Below are 16,699 nucleotides of genomic sequence, written 5' to 3'. Positions count from 1 at the left end.
TCTAAACTCCTGTTTAATCTTGTCATACTTCTTTTCTACCAGTGCACAAAAGTATTTTGGAAATGTCTTATCCACATTATACTCTGGTCCTGGTAGGGGTAAAACACAATGGTTGACAGGTCTATGTCCATATTTACAATTGTTAGGGATTCCTGCTGTAATATCGACATTCTCAGCCCTGACTACGGTAGACTATTGCTAGAGACAGACACAATAATTCCCCTCAACTGCATGCTCGTTTTCAATGTGACTCCGCTACTCCTTCCATCAATAAGTGGAGTCTATTTCCTCTCCCTTTGAATCTGGGCTGGCTTTGTGACTTGCTTGACTCACAGACTCATAGAATTTGGCAGAAGGGACTCAGTGTGATTTCTAGGCATCCTCGTGGAGCCCCAAGCCTCCATGTAAGGAAGTCCAAGCTGTACTGCTAGACAGAGTCTCTTAGAGGAGCCCCATGGTGCCCAGCTGACAGCCATCCCCAGACATGTGAGTGAGGCCCTGTTGCATCCTCCAGCCCGAGTCATGACCAGCCAACACATGTAGAGCAGAGGCAAGCCTTTTCCACTGAGTCCTGCTCAAATTGCAGGCCTATAGAATCATAAGCAAATTTATGCTTTAAGCTACTGTGTTTTGGGGTAATTTGTTACCTACCAGTAGATAACCAAAATACTGACCTTATACAAAAATGACTGAATTGTGTACAGCTACCCAGATTTGGTACACCAGAGATGAAATACTTGGCCTCAGAAAGCATAATCTGTCTCAATACAAAAATGTAAATGATCAAAGTCCAAATTATGCTCCGAATCAGAGACCACTCTCCCAATATCCATGCTCCGCTTCTTCTACAGCAGTGGCCCTCAAAGTGTGGTCCTGGACCAGCAGTATCAACAACACATGAGAACTTGTTAGAAATGCAGATTCTTGGCCTCCTTCTGAAAGAGAAACTCTGGGGGTGGGGCCCAGCAAGCTGTATTTCAACAAGCCTTACAGGTTGAGTCTGATGCATGCTGAAGTTTGAGAACCACTGTTCTATGGCAGTAACACTTCTGATGCTTAACTGGTATACCTGGCCACCTGGATAAAGACTAGGTAAGGAGGCTAGGTAAGGCCACGACTAAGTTCTGACCAGCAAAAAGTAAGCAGAAATGGGAAAGTGGGTGTTCCCTTCTCTGCCTCTTTCACCTTCATGCTAGTTGGAATTCAGATATGATGGCTGCAGCCCTGGAAAATATCTTAGATCATGAAGCGATCCTGGGAAATGAATCCATGCGCAGGAGAGAAACAATATGGAAGGAGCCCAGGACCCTGATACTATGCAGCTGCCACATGAGTTCTAGACTGATTCCCTGACTTCCTGAACATGAGCGAGAAATTCCTATCTTAAGCTTCTGTTTTTAAAGTTTTCTGCCCCTCACAGTTAAATCTGCTCCTAACTAATATATAATTCGAATAAAGTAGTCCCCCTTCCCCTCACCAGCTGAGATGTTCTTTAATATAAGAATATTTTTTCTTCACTTGTCACAAGTTATTCTTTAGATTGTTCAATTTTTTAGTTGCCTATTAGCTGTCTCCTTATTTGACTAGAAGCTCCGTGAGGGCAGTTTTGCTTTGTTCATCATTGAATCCCCAGCATCCAACACACTTCTACCCTCACAACAGGGACTTGGTGAATATTTACTGAATCAAATGGAGAGATAAAAGAATGGATGTAGGAAAACCACATTTTTTCCAGAGAGTCTTTAAGCACTGATAAAATGACCAAGCCTCAAATAATCTTTCTTTTACGTCCAGCAAAACTATCTCCCCATCACATCCTACCTCTGTTCCACAACATAATCTAAATATGAAGCAACAATAACAATAACTAACACTTTTACATACCTTAAAATGCACCAAAGACAAATTCCAATAGAGGAGCATCCTACAATATAATACCTGAAGTACCTGAATATACTAAAGTACCTTTAGTACTCCTAAAACCTGTCAAAATCATCAAAAACAGGAAAGTCTGAGAAACTGTCACAGGGAACGTAAGAAGACCCAACCAGTAAATGTGACCTAGTATCCTGGATGGGATCCTGGAACAGAAAAGGACATTAGGTAAATGAGACTAAGGAAATCTGAATAAACTACAGACTTTAATTAATAATAAGATGTCAGTATTGGCTCGATAATTGTAACAAATATACCACACTGATGTAAGATGTTAATAATAGGGAAACCAGGCTTGGGATGGGGTGAGGGGAGGAGATGTAGGTATATATTCTCTGTACTATCTGCTCACTTCTGTAAATCTAAACTGTTCTAAAAAATAAAGTCTATTAATAAAAGAAATATGCCAAAGACTTACATATATTAACTCTTATTACGTATATTAGTTCTCATGAAGACTCAGATGGGAAGTATGATGAGCCCTATTTTACAGATACAAAAGAGTACATTAAGTTCAGTTTCCCCAGGTCCCTAAGGCTTAGAGCATATGTTTCTTCTGGATCAAAATATATTTGATTCAGTCTTTCAAATAACGTATATTGATTACTGTGTGCCACCCAGAGACTGAGCTTAGGTGATTCTATGAAGAGAGTCAAAATTAGGAAGGGAGAAAGAGCTTTGTATCTGTCTACTGAAATTTAAAGGGCACAAGCAAACATTCTAAAGCGTGCACAACTCTAAAGTGTGTTATATTTACATGTTGACAGCACATATACTCCTCCAACAGCTAGAAACAACTGAGCTTGACATCTAATTATCAAGAATAATTATTTAAATATGAAGCCACTAGCTGGCATAAATTTTTAAGAACACTTAAGTCATACATCAGAAATTACAAAGCTGATTGAGAGTGAATTTGTATCTTACCCCATGTACCAAAATAGATAAGGCTCTATCTCTGAGGACAATCCCTGGTCTATGCTGAAAGAACACCTCAAATGAGAAAAATCTCTCTGTCACTGCATTCCTTTCTAAAGACTGTAAACTTCCTTAACTACTATTTTGGTTAGCAGAACCCTAACACTTTCATTACTGATTACTCTGTTGATCAAAACAAAGATCTGGCACCTCGATTGATCTAATTCCTGACCCATGCAGTCTGACCATGAAATGTTATCCATGCTCACTATGATAACGTGGTACACTGAGATGAAAATAAGCTTTGTTGAAATTTTTTTGCAAAATGTATTACCTATGGGGATTGACTTTCATGCCCGGAACTGTAATCAACAGGTAGAGTCCAATCTAAATATCCACCTGAAACAATACCTAAAGGAGTATTTTGCATCTGTAACTTCATTGTTTCTCATGATTCCTTTAGCTGCCTCACTGTATTTATCCTTAAAAGTTCAGCTGAGGCATTAGGTCCTTCACAAAGTTTTAGCCTGCTCATTGTGGGCCATGGCACCTTGCATGGACCTCAGTAATAGGATTTATCACCATTCAGTAAAATTCAACAAGCATTGAATGAATGCAGATGAGGTACCATTCTGAGCACCTGGGAAACATCAGTGAACAAATCAAAGTTGCCTACCCTTGTGAGGAAAAATAGATGATACATAAACTATAATACGTAAGTAAATTTTATAGTATGTTATAATGATAAGTGCTATGGAAAAAGAAAACATGGAGTGGGTTAAGGGGTCTGGGGTGGACTAGGATACAGAGGAAGGTTCAGGTTATAGTATTAATTAGGGTGGCAAGGTAGGCTTCTGTGAGAACAGGAGATTTGAGCGAAGACTCAAAGGAAGTGAGGGAATTATCTCTGTAGATCCCAAAAGAGGAGGCTTCCAGGTAGGGGAAAGAATTAGAGCAAAAACCCTCAGGCAGCTATATGCTTGGTGAGTTTGAGAAAAAGCCTGGAGGCCAGTGAGTCTGGAGCAAAATGCCCCAGAAGGGAGTAGGAGGGGAAGAGAGAAGTGAAGCAGGGAGCATCAATCATGGGGGTTTTGGGGGCCATTACAAACACTGGCTTTTACTCTATGTGAAATGGTGAGCTATTGCTGGGTTTTGAGTAGTGGAGAGACATGATCTGACTTATTTTGCAAGATTCATTCAGGCCATTATGTGGAGAATAAAATTGTAATGGAGCCAAGACAGAAGCAGAAAAACCTATTAGGAGGTAATTATAAGTGAGAGAGGATGATGCCCCAGGCCAGAGAAGTAATGTAGAGAGGGGTAAATGAGACCCAGAGTTTGGATTTAGCATCATGGTAAAACAGAGGTGGGGCATAACAAACAGAGGAGAGCCAAAGATGACTCCAGGGATTTTGTCCTGAGCAACTACTACAATGGAGGTGTCATGAACTAACGTGGGAAGACCATGCTTCCATGGAATTCACGAAAGAATAGGAATTTGGTTGTTATCTGAAAATGTGCTGTTGATACTTTCTGGTAAGACGGAATAAGCACAAGAAGAGTGGGTGTCAGTGGTTTGAAAGAAAATCTGGGATTCAGCAGAGGGGCACATTTTAGAAGTGCTCCATTTCAAATTCCCAATACTTGATATCACAGACAACATTGTGAGGAAAAACACAGAAATTAATGTCTCTGAGTCTTAAAGTGATTCTGAAGAATTAGACTCTGAACATGAAAAAGTTATAGAAATACCTCAAATAATTTATTTACATTTACCTTTTCATGTATGACCTGAGAATAAAATATTATTTTAAAAATCCATCTAGATAGACCTAAATTTCAAGAAATAGAAAATAATTTTGGTGATAAGAAATCACCATGTAACAGTTTAACGGGGAGTGTTTTTCTTAGTGACACAAAAAATATCTTTTAATTGGATACAATGAAATATTATGATAAAAATAACTAATATTTACTAGCCACAATGAGCCAGCGACAGTGCTAAGTGCTATATATGGAAATTTTTATTTCACTTCTCACAACAATCCTATGAAGTAGCTACCAATTTCACCCCGTTTAAGAGAAAGCTCAAAATAGTGAAGAAAACTTACGTGTCTTCTGTATGTCCCATATGATCTTTGTGCTTTGCTGTTTTTTTCCCCTTGGAAAAAATATTATCAGCCTCTTATTTAATAATTCCTCACCTTTAAGAATTTTAAGAATGAAATCTTTAGCATGGGTCTTCCACACATGCTCCACATGTTACCCCAAGCATGGCTGCTCTCTCTGCTACACATAGACCTCTAATTCCAGTCTTTTCTGTCCTGGGTTTTGTGTTTTGGGTTTTGTTTGGTTCCCTCTGATCAGGTCAAAAAACAGGCATAGAAGGAGGTGCAGGGCTAAAGGGATGAGTAAAATTTTGTCCCTGGGTTTGAGGCACTTACAGTCTAAAGGGTGACAATACATGAATGGGTGATTTACTTCCTTTCACGTGCCAGGTGCCCTGCCTCTGTGTGTGCAGCAAGCTCTGACAGTGAAGCTACAACTTAGGGCAAGCCCTAACAGAAAGAAAGAGAGGGTGTTTTCTCAACTCCTTTGGCTTCACGCTGTATTACGGGTAATTCCAATAAACATTCCTGGGCTGCAGTGAGCCACTCAGGGAGTGTTTTGATTATAGCTCTCTCATACCTTGTATCACGTAGGCCACAAGAGCATACGCTGTTTGCTTAACCTTGGACTAAAGATGACACACTAGGTTATACAAAAGTCCTGAAAATGATTCAGTTCCGGCTTCCCAGAAAAAATACGAGAAACTCTGACACACAATTACAAAAGCATTCTACTGGTTGGGCTCAAAATCCACAGTTACAAAAACCATTTAGCAATGTACCATAGAACAGATGTTAGTGACATTTACAGAGTATTAGACAATAATATATTAAACAGTAACATTTGCAGATTCATTATATGAATCTACACAGGGTAACTGTACTGGAAGGTAGGGAGTGGGGGGAAAAGGGATGTAGTCCATCCTGGAAAAGGATCAGTCTAGTTGGGGAGACTCTGTGAACCTAGAATAAGAACCAGGGCTGTAAGCACACCAAATTCTAGTAAATTCAATTCCGCTTCACTGATGTTTATAACCCTCATTCATAGTTTGAGAATACATGTACTAAGGGATCTCTTAAGAGGATCTCAGAACTGTGACAGTATCTGCTCAAACCAATGGATTACGATGAAACAAAGTTTTTCTTCCTGATCTACAAATGCAAGACCCTAATGATATAAAATCTGCTTGTGCAAGGAGGCATGAGCAAGTGCATCCTCTAAATTCAGTTGGCAAGAAGATATTTCCTGGGAAGAAGTAACACTGTCGTTAATGCAGTTTACAGAAACATAGACCAAATCACTGTCATTTTTGACAGGTCCCTTAAAAAAAAGTGTGTCAAATACTAAAATATAAGAATTTAGCTGACAGGACTAGATTCTTTGCTAAGAACTGTCTACACAAAGAAGGGACACTGGCAATCATGACACTGAGATTTTTAAGGGTTCTTATTCTCATCTGCAGCCTTGGGATGTATACAGATGAAAAGATTTATTCTCTCCTTCCCCACCATCCTTACATATTCAAACAAGTAACTTCTTTCTAAATTCCTTGCAGAAGGAGGGGGGTAAAAGTCTAGCTGGGAGGAACTTTTGAAAATAGACAGTGTCCCTTCCCCCACTCCATCTTTGGATGCTGATGGAAATGTACTGTGTGTGAAAAAGATAGAAAACTTGAGAATCACTCATTAAGTATCTGAACACAAAAATCAGATACCTTGATGCAGTCTTAGGAGATACAGTAACTCCTACCTCACAAGCGAACCTCCAATAGCCTTTCACTATGCAGAGATGGGATGCTTCTTAGAGTGCAGTTTGAACCCCTGTATCCTGTACCTGAGTTAGGAGTAGCACTTCCTGTTAGGGTATGAATCAGCTGTGTTGTTTTCCAGTGTCACCAAGGCAACATACATGACTGAACCACAACTAATACAGAGATCAGAAAAGTTTTATCAAGGTGAACATCAGCATTAAGATTGATAGAATTAATGACCACTTCATTCTTTTTATCCATGTATTGAAAGAAATGTTACTCTTCTGGAGAAGAAATGTGCTCTGGTACTTCTGAAGTACATCCTATGATAAATTATATTTTACTTCAGCACAGTAAGCATCAGTTTTTAAGCCCCAAAAGACATTTAGTGTGGATGTTTTCCTTGCTTTCTTTGAATAAGCATCAGGTAGCAAAGGCATAAATCCTGAAGGGAAAGGACCTAAGAACCTAGTAAGACAGTTAAAAAGGCAAGAGAAACCCTATCTTTTTATGTTATTATTACTAATGCCTTAGATATTTGACTATTAACACTAGTATGAGAGTACTGCAGTCAAAACTGCAGAATTTGGATAGGACTGCAAAAAAGAAAGCAGTTGTCCTTAGAAAGTCAAATGTCTCCACCTTCTCGGGGTTACTAATGCTGTTTCCCATGGCTTCTTGGAAAATACCACTGTTTTCTCTGGTCTCTTTCCAGGTGCTTTATTGAGAGAGTAAGATGAAGGAAGAGGAAAATATCATAAACAACTTTACTGTGGAAGGACAGCAAATGCTGACCTCAATATGCTTCTGTTCTTTCTACATAACATTCTCATATTTGTAATTGTGGAGGAAGAAGGATGGTCAGAAAATGTGGCATTGGTCATTTGCGGATTGTTCTAGCACAATAATTCTCAAATATATTCATCCTCAATCCTTCCCTTTATACTCTAAATCAGCGCTTCTAAAACTATCTGTGGTGAAGGACCAAATTTAAAAAATTCCAATCTACTGCAAACTTTTGTAAATTACAATAGAAATGAGTTACTAGAAAAGTAAGTTAAAAAAACCCAAAATATACAAAACATAAACCCCCAAATTTTGTATGATTGATTTCAACAGACACAAAATACTCTGCCGAACTGCTATTAAAGTTTATAAATGCTTATTCTCAACTTCTATACTCACCTTGTGGCAGATGGGTAACAAACTATTCCCAACTACAGTCTGCAAAGGACCATCTTAATCACACACATATCCACAAACACAGGACACATACATCCCAGAAGCACACACAAACACATCAAAGTAAAGCTAAATTTCCATCCATTTAAAAAATAATTCAAATTTATATTAAATTATTATATTACATATTTCTTTAGATCTCACTTCATACAAAAAAAGCCAATGAGAAAACAGCAGTCTCCTACCCCAACTCTGTCTTCCAGTGCCTTCTCAGAGTGGCAGCTATCTAACAATCAAACCTGTCGGAAAAGCTGTTAATGCCAATCTCCCCTCCCCCCAGTCTGACCTTCCTCCTGGGGCTCTCTTCCTCTCACAGCTGCTGACCTGGGTATTCCCTCTGCCTCCTTCTATGCAGGGGTTCCCTTTGAGAAAGACTGTACTACTGTTTGAAATATTTGCAGCTCCTGCCTTGGGGTCGATTATATCAATATGTGCCCCATTGATGTCAGGCTTGGTTATGACTTGTGAGGTTCCATCCTATGGAAGGATTTGACATTTTTGCCTTGTTAAACTCAGAAGTGACCATGTGACTTGTTTGGCCAATGACATGTGACATTCCAAGGTGGAAGCTTAAGAGATCTATCATCTCTTTTCCCTCTGCCACAAGACTAGCAATTTCCCAGATAAAGGATGCTCCATCGGGCTGGGTCCCATTATGAAGGTGACAAGGAGCAGAACTACACGATGGACACATTGGGTGAAAAGAAAGAAACCTGTATTGTAAGCCATGGAGAGTTCGGTCTTGTTTGTTACTGCAACATAGCCTAAGCTGACAGGTAACACTCTTGATCCCTAGATCTTCTTGTTTTGGTTTTACCACCTCATTTTGGTAATGCGTATCGTCTAGTAGTTTCCTGAGAAAGTGTTCATGACAAGAAAGATCTAATATGTCTGAAGATAATAGAATACTGAATTTGAAATAATTTTCCCACAGAATCACAAAGCATTAAGACATTGTCTTCTAGTTTCCAATGATGCTGTTGAGAAGACCACTGTTGTTTTTATTTCTAGTCCTTTGTATGTACCTTCATCCCCTGCCAGAGGCTTTTAATAGGTTGTGGTCGTGTGCTCTGATATGGGCCTTTTTCAAGAGATTTGAATATCTTTTTCAATCTTAATTCTCATGTTTTTCAAATCTAGGAAAGAATCTTCAATATTTATTCCCCTTAAGATCATCTTTTAAATAAGAATTTAGTTATATCAAAGTTATACATGCTCAAAGTTTGCAGAGTCAAAGCTCTCTCAATGAATATTTACCGTTCCCCAGAGATAACCACTGTGAATTTTTTTAGCTAATTCTTTGGAATTCACCTCCATGTCTCTACACACGTTTTAATTGTGGTAACTTGATATTTCTGTTGTAGGCATTACTTACTGATTTTCACTATGGAAATGAGGATTTACTCTCCTCCTTCTTTGCATGCCCACCACATACGTGCTCCTTTCACTATATATCATAAATTTAATTAGATTAATAATGAGTATTTACATTATTGGGACCTTGTATTCTAGTTAGATTTGAGCCATATGATAACTGTGAATACTTTTCCTCTCCTGCCAAACCTTTTGTTTTCCCTGGAGTTAATAATTGTATTGTTCTCTTCGTTTACTTAGTTTCCTAAGCGCATATCACCAATTCAAAATTCTCTACTACTTGTTTAAATCTCATCTCAATACATTCATACATATCAGACTTTCTGTTTGGTGGTTAGTTGGTTTCTCTCTTTCATGCAGAACAATTTCCTTAAATTCACAGGAGTACCCCCAAATGGAGGTCCTTTCTCCGCATTTCTCAAGATAGAAGGATTGAATATATTTTAGTTAGCAGTTTGTTCGCTGGATTTATAACTTTTAAATATTTGGACAAATGTTCTGTAGGCCTCTCTTAGTACTCTTTTCCCAGGCTCTGCAAATGGGATAAAGCAGGCATGGCCTCTAATTCCTGAACCCTTCTGGATTTCTGTCAGGCAAATTGGCTTCCTTCTCACCGGTCTCTCTTCTGCAGACACTTAGGTACCAGCTTCTCCCACTCTGCCAAGTCAGCTACCCTTCCTCCATCTATCCTGTCTTCTAAGCATGTGCTGAATTCTCTCAACTGCCATTGTCTGCTTTTCTGTTCTTTTTGTCCTTGAGGGCTTGTATAAGTACCTTATTGCTACTGTAACAAATTGCCCCAAACCTACTGTCTTAAAAAGACACAAATTTATTATCTTATAGTTCTGGAGATCTGAAGCCCAAAATCAGTCTCAGTGGGCTAAAATCAAGGTGTTGGCCAGGCCGCATTCCTCGAGGAAACTCTAAGGGAGAATCTGTTTGTCTTTTCTAGTTCCTACAAGATGTCTGCATTTCTTGGCTAGTGATCCCATCCTCTATCATCAAAGCCAGCAGCTGAGCATCTTCCAATTTCTCTCTCTCTGACTCTAACTCTCCTGTCTCCCTCTTTCCTTTATAAGCAGCTTTGTGATTACATTGAGCCCACTCACATAATCCAGGATAATCTTCGCAGCTCAAAATCCTTAACTTAATTACACCTGCAAAGCCCTTTTTTTCAAGTAAGATAACACACTCATAGGTTCCAGGAACTAATACATGAGTATTTATGAGAAGACCATTATTCTATCTATCATAAGGGTTTATACTTTCCTTCCTCCTTTACTGTGGGGTGCCAGGAATAAGCAAAGCAAAAAGTATGTGTTCAATCACCTTGTTTGATCAGGAGCCCAAGTAGTATGTGTCCTGTTTCCAATTCCTGGGATTCTTCTCATATCTTTTTCTCAAATAGATAATAATAATGGTATAGGAATAATAATAGAAATAACCAAATATCACTAAAGCCCTTAATCCATACATGAGATTAGGACAGGTCCCAGAAATGTTTTCATAAACCCTGAGTGCCACTGTTTGGGAGAGAATTTGGCAGAGTGGAAGTGGGAAGAAAATAAATAAAATTGGAAAACAGAACAAAGGAGTGGGGAAAAATTTTTTGAAGGAGGTGCTTATAAGATTATCAAATATGCTTGTCGCTCAGTAATATGGGTGCTAACCAAAGACTAGTAGACAAGAATCAGAGATAGGAGCAGAAAGGCAACATCACATATGAAAAAAAGGAAGCTAAATTTAGAATTGGAAGTTCTAAATTCAAACCCCAATTCTCAAACTTACAGTCTGATCTTGCACAAGTCAATCAGGTATCTTGGCTGTGTAGCTGAAGAAGCTGAAACCCAAAGAAATTGTCTTAATTTAAATTAGCAGACATATATGAAAGACCTCAGAGAGACATCTGCTACATTACAGTTGAATGTTAGTTGAATCTGAAGCAGAAACAGTCACTAATTGAAAACTAGCATTATGGCATAAGAAATGCTAACATAAAAACCCAACAGCTGGAAGGCAGACTGAAAGAAAATTATCTTTCGCATTTCTAAAAAGATGGACTAGTCTGGCCATAAGAAAATTCACCTTAATGCATGGGTATGATTGCAGATATTCTATAGAAATATCACTTTTATTCATTAAAAAAACATTTTATTGATCTCCTCCAACGTGCCAAACGCCATGCTAGGTATTAAGGATATAGCAGTGAATAAGGCAGATGCAATCTCTGCCCTCACCGAAGTTACAGTCTAGCACAGAACTAGTCATTTAAACAAATAATGACAAGTAGTGTGATAGGTACTTTTTAAAAAAATTTTTTCCTCCACATTTGTTACTTTTTTTTTTTTTTTTTTTTGGCCATGCCATGTGGCATGCAGGATCTTAGTTGCCTGACCAGGTATTGAACCCTTGCCCCCTACATTGGGAGCACGGAGTCCTAACCACTGGACTGCCAGGGAAGTGCCAACATTTTTTTAATTTATTTTTTTGGCTGCGCTGCACAGCATGTGGAATCTTAGCTCCCCGACCAGCGATCGAACCCTTGCCCCGTGCAGTGGAAGCACGGAGTCTTAACCACTGGACTGCCAGGGAAGTCCCAAGTGTGATGGGTGCTTTGACAGAAACAAAAATATGGAATTCAGGCACCTAAATCAGACTAGAGTGTTGGTTTGGGGTAGGGAGTTAGGTAGGGTACTCAGAGTTCATGACACACCCTTCAGAGCTCAGCTAAAGACTAGGAATTAGTGAAGCAAAAATGAAAGGGGGTGGCTAGGCAGAGTGTTTCAAGGAGCCTACTCATTCGCTAGGAAGAGTGACAAGGTATCGTGGAAGCTTTTTAGCCTAATTCTTGTATCATGCATGAAAATGGCGATAGAACTGACATGAGAAGAAAGTGCTTGTGTTACAATGATGCTTTCAGAATGACAGACTCACATCGATGGAATTATAATTTGCTTTCTTCTCAAAGCAAATTCCCTCTCCCACTTTTCATTCTACAACCAGGCAGTAGAGCACAGTGGCTAAGAGCGCAGGCTCTGGAGCCAGGCTGCCTGTCTGGGTTCACATTCTGACTCTGCCACTTGCTAGCTCTAAGACCTCGGAGACGTTTATCTCATCACCCCTCCATGCTTCAGCTTACTCATCTATAAAATGTTCCTAATGTTAATATTTTCCTCATTGAGTTATTATGGGGATTAAGTTAGTTAATAAATCAAAAGTGTTTAAAACAGTGCCTGGCACAAAGTAAGAGCTCAATAAATCTTCACTTGTTGCTGCTACCAGTTTTATTTGCCAACCACTGGCCTTTTGTAAATTTCCAAGAGGATAAGAGGCCATCTGACTTTGTTTACATGGCACTGCTTTCAGTCACAAGGAAGACAAGAATGCAGCAGTACTAGTAGCTAACCACCTCGTCCTCAGAATAGAAATAAGAAGCAACCAGAATCTTCCCGATCAGTTCTGACTCTGAGACATGGGAAGATCAGAAAGCTTCAAAGAGGTCTTCAACTCTTTCAAGTTCTATGGAACTGAGACAGAGATGGCAGAGAGCGTGGCCATGATGAAATCAAGCCCCACAAGAAGGCAAAACTTCGGTGGACCCACCATGATTCAGGCTGCAATACAGAAACAATATTTATAGATGCATACAGAGATGATCAAACTGAGAGAGACCTGTTTACACAAACCAATGCCAGGAGATTAAGTCCAGAATTTCAACTTCGTTCACGCAACAAACATTTGAGTGCCAGCTATGTACAAGACACTGTTCTAGATGTTAAGAATATAGCAGTGAAAAAAGAGACAAAAGTACCTGCAAACACAATAAATGAGCTAAGTAGATAACATACCAGAAAGTGACAGGTGCTATGGAGGAAAACTAAGTAGCAAAAGGAGATACGCAGAGCAAAAGATCAAAGAGAGAGGTGGGGTGTAGGGTGAACAGTTTTCATCAGGGTAGTAAGGGAAGGCCTCACAGAAATGCAGACGTTTGAGCAAAGACCTGAGGAGATGAAGAGGACGTGGAAACGTCTGGAAAGAGCATCCCGAGCAGAGAGAACAGCAAATGCAAAGTCCCTGAGGGGAGTGGGTCCAAAGTGTTTGAGGAACAGCAAGATGGTCAACAGGCCTCTGAGCAGAGAAAGGTAGGGTAGGAAGAGCAGAAAGTAAAATCAGAGAGGAAATGGGGTCTTGTAGGCCTAACTGTAAGAATCACAGCTTTTTCTGAGTGAGATGGGGAGCTACTGGATAGTTTTGAACAGAATCATGGTGTGGTCAGCTTTAAAGTTTAAAAGGATCACTCTGGCTGCTGGGCTGAGAAAGGAATGAAGGTTAAGGGTGGCTGATGTAGAATCCTAATCAAAGGTAACAGCGGCTTGGACCAAGCTGGTATCAGTGGAGATTGGAAGAGCGGTCACATATTTTGAAGAGATAACAACAGGATTTGATGACAGATTGGATGTGGGGTGTAAAAGAGCTGCTGAGTCGCCCTCAGCAATGGGAATGATGGAGGTGCCATTAACTGAGATAGAGAAGGTTGTAGGCAGAGGTGGTTTCTGAGGGGAGGCGAGATCTGGAGTTTGGTTTTGGGTTTAATAAAATGGACAGGTCTATTAAATACCCAAGTAGAGATGCGGAGTTTCTTGGATATACAAGGCTGAATCTGAGACTAGGGAGCTGTGAGCATATTTATCATATCCAATGCCATAAGAATGAATAAGACACTGAGGGAGAGAGTATAGTAACAGAAGAGGTCCAAGGACAGAGACCTGGGACACTCCAATATTGAGAGGTCAGTGAGCAAAGGAGATTGAGAACAATGACCAGGAGTGCACGATGAAAATCAGGAGAGTGAAGTGCCCTGTAACACTGAAGAAACAAGTGTAACAAGTGAAGAAAGTGTTACAGGGAGGAAGTTGCGATCAACTGTGTCAAGTGCTGCTAAGTGAGACCACTGAGAACAGGCCATTGGATTAAGAAATGTGGAAAGCAGTTTTGGTGGAATGCTGAGGGCAAGAGCTAGCTGGAGTGGATTTAACAGAAAATGAGAGAAAAGAAATTGGGACAGTAAATATATAACTCTTTCAGAGATACTTACTATAAAGAGAGCAAAAAAATGGGACAGTAGCTAGAGGAGAAAGTAGAAATGGAGAGTTTTGTTGTTGCTGTTGTTGAAGATTAATTTTAAGAAGCAACATATTAATTTACATAGGGAACTATAACTGGTAAACAGAACAGAAATAGATGTAACAGATCAGTGCTTTCTCCTCTCTGTTGGAAAACTATTGGGAAAGTACAATTAAAGTCACAGGATTACATCATGCGTGCTGACAACAGCTCCACCTTGCGCTCTTTCCAATTATGAAGACTCTCAAGCATCCATCTACACTGCAGGGGAAGAACTGCTAAGTAGATCAGATGTTTGAATCACTTGGGCAGGGTACCGCTCCCTTGACCAGTGCTGGAAAAACTCTAACCATTCATTCTTTCTTTCATTCAAGAAACATTACTGAGCACCTATTATATGTCAGTTACTAGGGATGCAAGTTCAACAAAACACAACTTTGCCTTTAGGGAGCTCATGGTTCAATAAAGGATGCAGACAAACAAATGAATAGTTCCCATGTAATGTTAAAAGAGGTATGAGTACATATAAGGGACAAAAGTTGAATTAAATAGTTAACTGTTTAGTATGGGGACATTTGGGTCATTCCTTTTTTTTTTTTTTTTTTTTTTTTTGCTGTTATAGATAGAGAGGTGTTTGGGATTTCAATTGTTTCCAGGAATTCTTATTGATAACTGTTACATCAAGATTATAGGAAATCTTACCAAAAAAGAAGGAAAACTATTATATTCCTGCTCATTACAAAAGCAACCAAGAAAATAAATCTGAACAGTATAAACCACCTGAACACAAGCAAGTTGGGAATTCATTCAACAAACATATATTGAGCACCTATTATATGTCAGGGCATGGTTCCAAGTGTTTGAGATACATCAGCGAACAAAAGAAAGATAATGCTTTTCAGAACGTGTATTTTAGCAAGGGAGCCAGTCAACAATAAACATAAATAGTAGTAAAACAGGGCTTCCCTGGTGGCTCAGTGGTTAAGAATCCGCCTGCCAATGCAGGGGACACGGGTTCGAGGCCTGGTCCAGGAAGATCCCACATGCCGTGGAGCAACTAAGCCTGTGCGCCACAACTACTGAGCCTGCGCTCTAGAGCCCATGAGCCACAACTACTGAGCCCATGCACCACAACTACTGAGCCCACGTGCCACAACTACTGAAGCCTGCACACCTAGAGCCCATGCTCCACAATAAGAGAAGCCACCGCAATGAGAAGCCTGCACACCGCAACGAAGAGTAGCCCCTGCTCACCGCAACCAGAGAAAGCCTGCGTGCAGCAACGAAGACCCATCGTAGCCAAAAAATAAGTAAATTTATTAAAAAAAAAGTAGTAAAACAGACAGTATATTTGAAGTTAATAAGTGCCATAAGAAAAAATAGGGGTGATTGAGGTGGGTGTCAAATTGTAATTTTAAGTACTATTGTCAAGGCCTCAGTGAGAAAGTGACATTTCAGCAAAGACCTGAAGGAGTGAGGGAGTTAGCTCTCTTGATATTTGGAAAAAGAGCATTTTAAGCACTGAAACAGCCCCCAGGTGCTAAGGCAGAAGAGTGGCTGGTGTACGGCAACGGAAGTAGGGGGAAGTTCTTAAGAAGCAATTGCAGTAATCTAGGTAAGAGATGAAAGTATTATACATCCAGCTCACTTGCGGTGGAGGTGGTAAGTAGTCAGTTTTTGGATATATTTTGAAGGTACAGCCAATAAGATTTCCTACGGGAATAGATGTGGGATGTGAGAGAAAGGAAGGTATTAAAAGTCATTCCAAGATTTCTAACCTCAGCAATTAAGATGGGAAAGACTGCAGGTGCAGATGTGAGGGGGAAAATCAGTTCAGTTTTGGACATATTGAGTTTGAGATGTCTATTAGACACCTCTGTATCACCTAGGATCCTCTTGGCCTCCTTGCCTGTAGGGTCTTCTACCACTTATTTTGTCTTCATTGCCATGGCCAACCAACCTCAGGCAGTAACCACCCAATAGTGCTTTGCCTCATGCTCAGGCCACACATCTCACACAGGGGTCTGTTTGGTGCCCACATGAAACGGAAGTATGTGTATGTTGCAGAGGAGGGTAGTGTTAGCATCCTCTGACTGAATCTTAACCTCCTGTCCTGACTCACTACTTTTCCCTACCCTCACTTCCCCAAGATTGTACTCCCTAATAAAATAAGAGCACAGAAGACTGCCTCAGATACTGCTTTCTGGGAGAACCAAGGCTAAGACAACATCCAAGTGGAGGTGTGAG

The 16,699-nt window shown here is 39.9% G+C and overlaps 1 protein-coding gene across 1 annotated transcript in view; it reads right to left on the bottom strand.

Annotated features, from left to right (window-relative positions):
* Positions 1-16,699, bottom strand: part of LOC132522480 (uncharacterized) — a 288,307-nt gene that overhangs the window by 267,881 nt on the left and 3,727 nt on the right. The window contains exon 3 of the mRNA XM_060153173.1: positions 11,117-11,168. Coding sequence (XP_060009156.1) covers positions 11,117-11,168 — 52 coding nt within the window. The remainder of the gene's footprint in view (positions 1-11,116; positions 11,169-16,699) is intronic.

Source organism: Lagenorhynchus albirostris, chromosome 6 (genome assembly GCF_949774975.1).
Source record: "Lagenorhynchus albirostris chromosome 6, mLagAlb1.1, whole genome shotgun sequence".
NCBI lineage: Eukaryota > Metazoa > Chordata > Mammalia > Artiodactyla > Delphinidae > Lagenorhynchus > Lagenorhynchus albirostris.
Note: the sequence above shows the minus strand (reverse complement) of the source record. Positions and strands in the feature narration are given on the sequence as shown.